General features: G+C 37.6%; 1 protein-coding gene across 3 annotated transcripts in view; it reads right to left on the reverse strand.

Moving 5' to 3' along the window:
• The window catches only part of ILDR2 (immunoglobulin like domain containing receptor 2), a 2,395,614-nt gene that overhangs the window by 423,714 nt on the left and 1,959,329 nt on the right, over positions 1-12,571 (reverse strand). For all 3 annotated transcript variants that reach the window (XM_044073090.1, XM_044073088.1, XM_044073089.1), the window contains one exon: positions 11,443-11,659. In XM_044073090.1, coding sequence (XP_043929025.1) covers positions 11,443-11,659 — 217 coding nt within the window. The remainder of the gene's footprint in view (positions 1-11,442; positions 11,660-12,571) is intronic.

Consider the following 12,571-nt stretch of genomic DNA (forward strand, 5'->3'; position numbering starts at 1 on the left):
TCTTGCCTTTTTCCAATCTGTCCCAACATTTCTTTACCAAATTGTCTTCTGCTTTTCTGCACATGTCCCTCAACCACTGTAATCTGTTCTCTTTTACCCTCTATACAATTGGAGTTACTTAGGGTTCTGCTCTGATGTCCTCATATCTTCATCTGCTCCACAGTGTGCATCCTACCACCCAACTCAGGCAGTTTATCTCCATCATCTGTAGATTCTTCTATTGTTCTGGCTTCACTGTCCAGATTTCTGTACCATACAGTAGTACTGGTCACATCACTGTTTTGCACACCTTACTTTTCAACTTCTTTGGCATTCTTCCATCACACTACCCTGGCACTCTGTGGCAGTTTGCTGCAGCCCCTCTGATTCTAGGTTTTGCCTTCTCATTCAGGCTTCCCTTTTCCTCAATCACCCCTCCCACATACTTGAAGCTGTTAACCTGTTCCACTATTTTCCCTTCAGTCTCAGTTTTCATTGTTTTCTGATTTTTCCATATTTGCTTCCATTACAATGGTCTTATCTGCACTCAGTCTCATCCTGTGTGCTTTCAGTTTTGCATTCCAATCTGCCTGTAATGCCATACCGTCTGCATAGAGCAACGTTTGATCTGTCATGCTGACCCATTTGCACATTATGCTCTACTAATTTTGTATGTGCCATATCCATATCAGCTATAGCAAATGACAAAACTTTCACATTTCACAGATTATGTGTCATGAACAGCAGAAATAAATCAAAACATCTGGAAAGTGCATGACAGCAAATACAATTTGCATGTGCAACATGTCAGTGATCAGAACACAAAATCACAATCAAAAACTGATAAAGTATATATTGCAGTAAACTTAGAACAGTAATGTTATGCCCTGCATGAACTAGCAGAACAACTACCCATCCTTAACCACAAATTGGCATTTTGTAATAAGAATAAACAAATGAGGAGGAATAACAGCCCTGCACTCAAAGAAAAACTTGTGGTTTGATGGTCCATGTTAACATCATTTGATTAACAAGATCAGAAAGCACTGACCACAACAATCTCACTGAAAGGTCACTATAAAATTATTCAGTGTTGGAAATAATAACAGTATATGGCTGATACAGTTGACCAGAATATCCCACCTGAACAGAACATCCCATACTTTACTTTGCTAGGTAAAGTTCACCGAGATACAGAGGAAGGCCCCAGAGGATCCAAGTGGTGTGGCATACTATTAGTCTACCAATCAAAAGGTTGGACCTTAGCCAGAGATGGGACTTCTGTGGAACCATACATAAAGTACTAAGCCTTCAATGCAGACCCTGCTTCAGTGACATTCATTTGAAGCTTTCAGATGGAGAGGATGCAGGAAAAAAAAAATCCCACGAGCCTATCTGGATGAGAAACCACCCACCAGCCGGGTCTCTGTCCCAGAAATGGTCATGAAATTGGGAGGGGCAAAGGGGTTGATTATTTGGAGGAAAAAGGCAGATAACTGGTGATGGCCTGTGACAGATAAAAGCATAGAAACTTTTGTGTGAATGGCAAAAAGCTGAACCAATTCACAAGAATGTGCAGAACAACATCAAAATAGAACAAATTGTAAAAAGCATCCTACCATGCCTTCAGACCTGATTGCAATTTTTGTGGTGGTGTTTTCATATTTGTTAGGGATCATATTATCTCTAGATAGGTTCCCAAAGACCACAAATTTAATCCACTGAACTCCAAATAATCCTAATACAACCATCAGTTAATAACCTTCTATGGAATTCCCTCTATATCCATTGATAATCATGTAAGGTTCCTAAATGCATTTGATGAACTTCATATAAACAAAAACTCCATTATTATAGGAGGATTGAACTGCCTCTCAATAAACTGCCATACCTATACATCCAATATAGTATATGCCCAAAAGTTCTTAGATTTAATAAAAAAACTCCAAGAAATAAATTGTTAAAGTAACTAGATTATATAATATTCTTGACCTGGTCCATATGAATAAAGCATCATCTTGTACTATTCCCCTGGTGTCTCTTTCTCCAGTTAAATCAGATTGTAAACTAGTGACTTTCATCTTCAAAATCTTTAAACCCACTGAAACCAATAATTCAGAATTTAAGGATTTCAAATGTACTAAAAAGACTTTTTCCTGGTTAGGGGTCGCCACACCGGAACTCCGGTCCGCTCAAGATTGGCAGTGGATTTTTATGGTGCCAAGTTGCCAGCCCGATGCCCAACCTTCAAAGAAGGTACACCCATTCACGCTCGCACCTACCTGCATGTCTTTATCATCACTCAACCATGGGGAGGACATGCAGACTCCACACAGAAGACACTCCAGCCGAGAATCGAATGGGAGGACCTCTTGCTGTGAGATGACAATGCTAACCGCTGCACCATCGCAGTTACAAGGATCATAGAATTTGATAAGATTAGTACAAGGATTTCAAATGTACTAATCTTATCAAATTCTATGATTATATTTCAAAATTCACTTATAGCAACATCACCACATTGCCACAACAATGTTCTATGACCCTTTAGATAAAATATAGTATTGGCAGTCATGACTAGAACTAAATATAATAGGAAATTAAAAAAAAAAAACACTAACCCGATGGTTCTCTAACATAAATGGACTCCACAGTAAAAGAAAAAAAAATCACTAAAGTATACTGCAGATCCAACCCCCTCTTATCAAAAATAGCATCAGAAATTTGACTAAGATTTTGAAGAATACTATTAGGGCAATAAAAGCAGCCCACACACTTTCATTAGCATCTGAAGCCAAAGACAATTACAAATGCCTCTTTAGCTATGTTAGGAAACTAAAAAGTAATATCCAACATTGCTCTAACTTATTCATACATGCACCACCAACTCTGACCCAGTAAATATTGCCAACATAATAGCAAGTACAGTTGGTGTGAATGTTACCACAGATATGACTATCCAAAGCCCCCTTATTTTTGAAATTCTCAAACCCTCTGCCATCACTAAAAACACATGCTGAAAGTACTTTTCAAGACCAAAAATACTTTCTTCATGGGACCTGATAGTATACCTGGTTATTTAATAAACAACACTAAACATCCCCGGCAAGTAACTCCTTAAACTATTTAACCTGAGCTTAGTCTCAGACTTTGTCCCTGAGACTTAGTTATACTAGTATTAGTATAGTAGTTATAAAGTAATGGTAGCCCCACCACTGACACTGGGAATTATAGGCCCATCAACCATATGATATCACTTGCAAACCCATAGATGTATTATTATAAGTGACCTGATAAATGATGACATTAACAATTGTATCAGGCTAGAACTGTAGCAGGTTGCCTTTGTCAGGGGATATATGCCTTTCTCTCTGTACTGCTTTGATAACCCTCAGGAGCCATTTTTACCCCAACATCTTGATCATATCTGCTGTGACCTCAATGGAGCCTGCTGCTTTCCTTGACTTCATTTATTTAGTGCTGTTCTTACTTCCTCTAGGCTGGAGACCTCCTATAACTCAACTGTCCAGATTTTCACTCAACTGTCCAGATTTTCACAGAATGTCGAGATTTTTGCTTCATATTTTTGGTCTATTCCTCATAAAGTTTGTAATTTTCTATCAAGTCAGTCAGGATTGAAGTCACTAAATAATGACATTCAAACTTTATATCCTTCAGAAAATACATGCAAACATGAAACCAGTTATTCTATCAATTCCCTAAGTTTATAAAAGCAATACTTAAAATGTGTCCCGTTTTGAGTTCTTTGTCATCCCATTATGTTCTGCTTTGTCCAGATTTCTTGCAGTAAGAGCTTGAGAGGTATGGTCCCAACCCATTTTAAACTGTAGGCTGTGTCTGGAGTGTTATAGCTTCAGTGGGGTTTTCTTCATTCAGAAGCTGCTGGAAGTATGCCTTCCATCTACTTTTGATGTCCTGTGGAATGATGAGCACCATACCTCTCAAGTGTACCTCATTATGAGGAACGTACCTCATTTGGGGTTTTAAAAAGTTCATGTTCCTCAAAGTTCCTCAATGTTCCACATTGAAAGACTCTATCACACATTTAGTGTTAGGACTGTGCAACTGGGTATAACTTTGCAATCACTGATTCTTCCCCAAAGACCTTTCCTTACTAGTGTGAATAATAATAGCGCATAAATACAAATGCATATCAGAAACATAAGGCAGGCATGCTTAAATATTCAAGTGTCTTAACCAACATAGTCATCAGGTACAAAGTTACAGTCCTACAGACCCATTAATAGTTTTGATACAGCCAAACAGATGCCAGAAAAAATAAATCTGTTGTCTGAACAGAAATCCACATCCACTAAGGCAGACGTTCTTGTCTCCTCAGCTGCTCTATAGTAAAAGTGGTGGACTTATTCAAATCTTAAATGCGAAAGCTATCTCCAAAATGTTATGTTAGATAGCTTGCCTACAGAATAGTACCATTTATTTAAAGGAATACACAAATGGAAGAATGACCAGGTAAATCTATAGCCCTGCAATAACTCAGCATCACAAGAAAATCATATTCCTTCTGAGCACAAAAAGATTGAAAAAAAATAAAATAAAGGAACTACAAAAAATGGATATAATTAAAAATGCAAAGGATTAAGTCCATGGGTATGTCTACTTGTAATGCCACTTAAACCAAAAAAAAAACTATTTGAGCAAGTCAAAATATCTATGGACATTACAACAACTAATAAAATGGTCCAAAGAGAGTAACAGACATGACAACAGCCGACAACAGCACAGCAGAACTGAACTTACAAACAGCATTTATTAACTTTTAAAGTCATCGTACAAACAACTTGAATTATACTCCATTGTAGGCTTTGCGCAATGTAAAAGACTTGAGGTGGAATAAATTTAGTGCCTGAAATATTTCATAAAGTAATAAAGCATATACTGTAATGGATCCGAAATATCAACAAATACTAGATGGAAATAATAATATATGGAGGGACGAATCAGGGGCAGGAAAATAGCATTACAAAATATTACAGAGTGGGATAAGAAAGTACAAAACAAAAAAAATCTACATTAGAATTTTATGAGTTTATCTTCTCAGGTAAAGGCATATTTCATAATTCTAAAAATAAAGCCATTAAAAAAAAACATAACACCTCCAAATAATGTAAGAAAAATATAAACTGGTAGGAGATTGCATGGTACAGTTTATATGTTATTACAAACTTCAGCAGCATGACAGTTTCATAAAGAAAACTAGTTAAGATTTTGCAGTTTTAGATGCCTTAGTCTTCAGATTGTATTAGGCAAATAAAAGAACAATTTGTACACATAAAGCTATAATGCCCTACTTTAATCCAGAAATTAAAAAAAAAACAAACTTCAAGCTGGCGTTAGTTTACTTAGACTATATGCATTACTAAATCAGACTGAAGATGGAATAACAAAGCCATAGAAACAGGCATGTAAATGAAAAGTACTGCCATGTCACATCCTGATACCTTGCAGTGAGTGTGCTTCATCTTGCAATCTTGAAAATTGTCTGTTATGTGTCAGTGGCTCATTGGGCAGCACACTTGCCTTTGGTACTGGAAGACCAGACAACTGCTGTTTTTTTCCATTCCCACACCAGGTACTTGGATTACTTTTCCATTACCTACACTGTAATGCAGCTTTAGCAAGGGTGCTGCACACCTAAGAGTCCAGTTCTTTGGATGAGATATTTCCATCTGTCTGAGCTGGTGATAGCTCAGGTGGATATTCATAGGTGTGTACTAGGCTTATGACCCTGGGGCCTTTACAAGCCTAGCCATAGGATTACCCTGGCATAGTGCCACCTGACTTTACCTCCCAGTGCCTCTATCGAGTAGAGCCACTGGAGTTATCCTGGGGTGAATATAGGTTCATAGGTGTGTACTAGGCTAATGGCCCTGGGACCTAAAAGTAGCCAGTAATTTCTGTGAGAAGGGAGAGACATCCCAAGTAGACACTGGATAAAATGAAAACACATGCAGTTAATGACCAGAGATAAGGACTGACTCCCACCATGGAACTAGAAGGGAGAGATTACAGCCTCTGAGCCACATTGCTGCCCCTATAGGTTCATAAACCAGTACCAGGCTAATTGCGCTTGTGAAGCATTCCAAGCCCAGCCAATTTCTCCATGTCAGAATCAAACCCTGCACCTTGTGCTTATAAGGTGAACACCTTAACCACTATGCAAGCTCCCACCCCCAAAAAGAGCTGCTACTAGTTTTCAGTACCATATAAGTTCATAAACCATTACTAGGCTAATTGCGCTTGTGAGGCATTCCAAGCCCAGCCAATTCCTCCATGTCAGAATCAAACCATGCACCTTGTGCTTATAAGGTGAACACCTTAACCACTATGCAGTATCCCATGGCACTTATCGAAAAAAGAGTAGGGGGAATTTCCCAGGATCTAGCCATAATTTCTCTTATGCAATAGGAATATCACCTCAGGTCTCTCCTGAAAAGAGAACACTAGCCTAGTTGGACTAACACAGTCAAAAGAAATTTTGAATCGAGTGTTCTGACCCTCCTCACTGTCATGACTTTAGGATGAGTAGCCCAAAAGACTAATATCTACCTTAACTGACTCACACAAAAGCTCTGAAGGTGCTTCTACCCCTGAGGAGACAAGGGAGGGAAATCCTTATAAACATCTGCACAGGATAACTCATCAGTCATTTTACCCAAATAACATATCTATGGTACTTTATTTTGCAATAAAGTACAAGAGTCATTTAGATCTTTCACATTTTTGGTCAGAGTACTTATTGTCTTTTGCAACACAGTCATCTAATTTCCTATCTGTATGTCTTACCTTAAAACCTAAATGATTAAAAATGTAATATTTTATTATAGCTAAGTACCCTCTGCACCATGCTCTCCTTATTAACTAGTTATTTCCATTTTGAGACCGCTATAACTGCAAAAAAAGTGGGTTAATTAATGCATAACACTGAATCAGATTGGACGAATATAGTCAGCATGTAAATGCATACAACAGCTAACTCTAATTAAACTCTGAACAGAAATACTGCAAGTGGACAGCTTGTTCCTTACATTGCAGAGAAGATGGAAAGCTGATACTAAAGATTAGGGCACAACTTAAATTACTATTGTCACATCACTGGATAATAATAAAAAAACTGTCATATATGTTCCCATTAAGCATTCTTCCAGATTAAGAACATCAGCAGCAGACATAAACTTAAATGAATGTCCACACAAATAAAAGATACCACCCACTCAAAGGAGCAAAAACAGGTCTATATCACTTCATCGAAGTGATACTTCAACAAATGGCATTTCATTGGAAATACCGTTAATCAAATTCTGCTTAGCCCCCCCCCCCTGATAATTATATATAACAACCCTGAGATCACACTACAGTGGGAAAATGGCAAATTTTCCGATCCTGTACCGCAATCTCAGAATGAGCAGTTTGATGAATGGCATGTCCGATGTAAGTGCACTGAAAATGTTGTTCACTAATATTTTGTGGAACCTGCAAAAACATGATATGAATTAGAGAACAAGTACAGAAGATCAGATTCCACACAAAATGTTGCAAAACACTAACTGAAAGAACAGTTACTCAGGTGTATGCATTTATTCAACAAAAGACGAGTCAAGCAGGGTAGTGTCTGCTACCAGGCAGGATCCAGTAAACTTGTCAAGGCTTTCTACTCAGACCATACAAAGTGAGTAGCACTCATAGTGACTTCCACTGTCTGTAATGTGATTTGTAGAGATATTACATTTGTTCTCTGTGGTCTGTGTTACTATTTCTTGCTTTGGAGGGGGCTGGGATAAAGAAGAGTTAGCTTTCTGCTTTGTTGACTTGTGAGAATTGTGAACATATTCAACTATAAAGTTTTTGTATTGGAATGCTGACGACAAGAAGGGCAAATTGTTTTGTAACACTAATGTTTGCCCTTTCTCTGCTGCTGCATTATCATAATGGCATGGTATCTAAATTAGAAAGAATATGGAATGAAGCACCCTATATGAGGAATGGAGTGGAGGCTTGACCCTTTGCAAAAACAGTATAGGTGATTCTTTAATACATTTCAGTGGAGATGGTCTTTTATATGCATTTAATTATTTTTGGCTGTTTCCTTCTAGTTGTAGATAATGGTTTTAAATCAATAATATCATCGTCTTGCCATCATAGGATCAGAAGTGCTATCAGATGTCCCTTACCCCTTCTTAAGCCCTAAAAATGATCTTCAAAACATCACTTCTCTGTAAATTACTTGCTATATTGGCTATGACTCATTTTGCAGCAGTTTCCTATATCATATCAAAGGCAAAGATCCCAGGACTTGGCCATATTTTTCTTCACCTGTGATCTATATACATGCAATTTATTCGCCATAATGTAATCATTCCTCTTCATACTAAAAACATTTCTAATTGATATTACCATCCTGTACAATTTACATTGATTTGTGTGGGAAACACCCATTAAGAACTCCAGAATCACTTTATTTTCTTTGGGAATGTATTTTCTTGTCGTAGTTTGAACCTACATGTACAGTTTCATCGCACTTCAAATCTCTTCATGAAATTCTCAACCATTGTTTCTCTTTCAAGCTCTCAGAGGTTGCAAATCCTTTTTTCTCTTTTTACAAAATATTTCATTTTTTGCAAATATATTAAGATACTACCTGTTGTTTGTGTTTATTTATTAGAATTTACTGATCTACAAACAGATGTTGTCAATACTATGTGCTTGCTACAATTTATTTGCATTAGTTTGCTAAACAACATCTGAGGACTTATACACTCCCGCTCATATCTCCCAACATCCATTAGTTTAATTTGATTCACTAATACCTGGTTCATGCTTGTTGTCTAAGTAGATTCCAGCCAGCAGTCTCTAGGTGTGGGTGTAAAATTATATGTAAAAATCAGAGCTCCCATTGCACTCATTTTGTTACTTATTGTTCTGTTACTCCTATGCCTCTCCATAAAAGCAGCCAAACTCTGAGACATCCATCAGTGCTGAAAAGGCCACTCATATAGCTTAGGCAGTGCTAGGCTAATTGCCACTAATCTGCACTTAGAGCAATTACTTCCTTTCATATGGAAGCTTTGGAGCTATGCCTGCAATGAAAGCATCTGTTGCGCATTTCTAGTTGTTTCCACTATTTAAAACATTAAATACAGAATCATATTAAAACAGAAGGCATATAGGAAGTTATTATTTACATTTGTTTACATTTTCTGTTTAATATTTACATTTGTTACACATCTGCATTTCCTACAACATCTGCACATCTCCTTCAGCAGATTATGGGTCATAGTAATAAACGTAATGTCATTTGTTTTACAGATAATTCTTTTGTTCCTTTTAGCATCTGAGGAATGGGATGTAAGCATGGAGGCTTACCCAAATAAATGGTATAGCTAAGCTACTAAACTCTGCACCAGGAGACCTAGATTTGAATTCATCGGATCTGATCTAAGTGCTGTATAACAAAGTTTAATTACTTTTTTTCCTTTGGGTGCCCATGTCAGTTGGATTCCTAAAATGAAAAGAAAACATCAACAAAATGAAGTTAAAACCTCTATGTCACCTAACGGGTTATAGACTGGTAGGGCTAGTGTTGAATTACCACAGAAAGTTATGACAGTGGAACCATATTCTATAGTTATGACAGTGGAACCATATTCTTTATCTTATGGTAAATCTGAGAGATATATACGTGACCATCTGAATATTCTGGGTAAGGAAATGGAGTTAAGTGAAGTGATAACTTCAATCTAAATTGTAATCTGCAGTGTGAGAAAACAGTATTTATGCCTAACAGAACTCTTGAATGCACAGACAGCAAGAAATCGCAGGCAAGAGGAAGCTATTGTTTAAAAGACACGTCTGGAGTACTGTTTGCAGTTTGACAAAGTTTTAAGAAATGGAGACCCAAATGACTGATGGTTTTTGAGACTTGGCTGATTAACAGTGTTCATAGGTTCATACTAAGCTAACTGCCTAGCCTAAGCCTAGCCAATTATCCCTTGTGAGACTCAAACCTTGCACTTTGTGTTTGTAAGGCAAACACCATGACTATTAGGCCACCCTCCAAACTCTCCAACTCTTTTGTACAGAAAAGCAATACAAGGTTGATGGAAGGAGCAACTAGGTGGAGCATGGCAGCAAGTATTCAAAATAATATATATTCATATATATATATATATATATATATATATTTATTATATCAGTTGAAAATCAGAAAGGATAAGGGAAACGTACACGTCTTTCTTTGTATATAATAAGACAGACGCTATCGATATGAGGAAGAAACAGACAGGTGAAAGAAGGATCGTGATTATAGGACAACAACTCTGTTTAGAACTGCCAGGGTATATTTTATATAGAGCTACTTTGAAGACTGAGGCACCACAAAATAGAACAGCAGAGAATTTTTGGATTGCTTGAGATAATTATAAAAGTAATTTACATCCACTCTGGTAGCATAGATAGCTAAAGCCCTGACTACAGCTCAAACAACTAGGGATCAATTAGAAAGCCAAGTGACCAATGAATTGGCAGATAGTATGTGTGTGTCTGTCCTAGGGGAAGGTAGTTTGATGTTATAGGCAGATAACTCACTAAGCACTGATGAAAGTCAGGGCTTGGAGTACCTAGTAGACTGAGATGCATTCTCCAGGATGGACACAGTAACATGGCTGCTCTAAAGTCCAAGACAGACATATCTCAGAAGCTATATTTTATTGTTCACCTATCCATGATAGGGTGGATGGGGCCTAAAATGGCTTTGTAGGAAAACATATGATACTGCCATCTGCTGGCTGTATTCTGAGTTTCTCCTTCTACATTTCAACCTGCCAACAGCTGACGCAGTCCAAACCCCAAGGGATAGTATTGGAGGCATGAAGAAGCATATGAGCAGCACTGAACAGCTTATGGCCATCTGGAGGCACTCTGTAGACCAAAAAACAAATTATTAGCAGGTATAACAGTACAAACAGCACGCATTAGACAGTCTCAGTGGACTTTAACTCTTCCATCAGAAAAATCCATGTTTTTGTGGTCAGATGCCTACCTTACAGTGACTTCTGAAATAGCTTACTTTATCAGTTTTTATCCTTTTACTGAGTCAGCAAAACCACATTCGCACATAAAGTGCTCAGACAGCATGCAATATGATAGGCTTGTCTTTGAGACCTTTGAAAGAATCAAATGCATAAGGAAATAAAAAAATTCACCCTTTTGCTGTTTGCACTAGCTGATACTTGTTTGGTTGTATGGCTTACTTTTCTTAAGCAGCAAAGTAACTGCAAATGCAAACATGCAACACCTATATCACACACATCTTCTTCATTTCTGAATATGATTTTGTGCTTGTATTTGGTATGATGAGATTGCAGTTTACCTTACCATTTGTTTATGCAATAAAAGTTTCAGATTATAACACTGCTGTCTTACTTCCATGTGCTTCTGTAATTTTCAGCCTCCCTGCCCATTGTAGGGTTGATCCGTCCTGCTCGCCTGGCAGCTGTATCATTTATATGTGGCCGATACTCTGTATTTTCATCAGCATCCCTGATGGGAGGAAGGGCATGTTTCCGAACTTGTTGGTAAGACTGTCTGAAATCTCCTTCAGGTTCATGTAGGGAACTGAGCTCTGACATACTGCGGCTAACTATGAGGAAAAGGCAGAGAGAAAAAAGTGATCATATACTGAACAAAAGCAGCAAGCATGACAACAAGATCTTGTAAGAATGTTAGAAATGTATACAACAGTTTTACATTTTTTAATGATTATCCCAAATGTGCAAACCACTCAAAACTGATAAAAAGGGTCTATATTAGATAATCGAACTTCTGAAAGTTCGACTGTCATATGGTCAACACCATATGATCGAACTTTTAAAAGTTTGAATATCTAATAAAAAAACTAAACTACACAAAACACCTACCTGAACGTTTTAAGCAGGGAGGCATGCCCCCCTACACCCCCCACACTGGGGCTGTGACCCCCACTCCCCCTGCTCTTTAAATATACCAACTCCGAGATCGCACTACATTGCAGACAAGGGAAATCTTCCCATTCCATGCTGTATAGAGATCTCCGTTACAACATTCGAACATTCAAAAATTTAATCATATGGTGTTGACCACATGACACTCGGAATTTTAAAATTCAATATAGACCTGATAAAAAGGAATGCAATGACTATGTATTGCAGAACTATCTATATGCTCACAATACTAGTCCCTGCTAGCATACTTGTTAATGTACAGTAGGGTTGGGAGGGTGGCCTAATGGTTAAGGTGTTTGCCTTACAAACACAAGGTACAGGGTTTGAATCTATCAAGGGATAATTGGCTAGGCTTAAAATGGCTCGCAAGGGCAGTTAGCCTAGTTCTAACCTATGAACCTATGACTTGTTTCTAATTTCTGTTATTTTAATCTTTTTTGCATACATGCTTGACAATTCATTCAGAGTTCTTAAATATGCTCTAAATCTTCATTTCTTCAAGGAATTCAAAAAAGCATACTGTCATAAAAACTAAATTACAAAGGCAATAATAGCTAGAAGTACAGAATTTA

This window comes from Protopterus annectens, chromosome 5.part1, assembly GCF_019279795.1.
Source record: "Protopterus annectens isolate FY-2018-M chromosome 5.part1, PAN1.0, whole genome shotgun sequence".
NCBI classification, from domain to species: Eukaryota; Metazoa; Chordata; order Ceratodontiformes; family Protopteridae; genus Protopterus; species Protopterus annectens.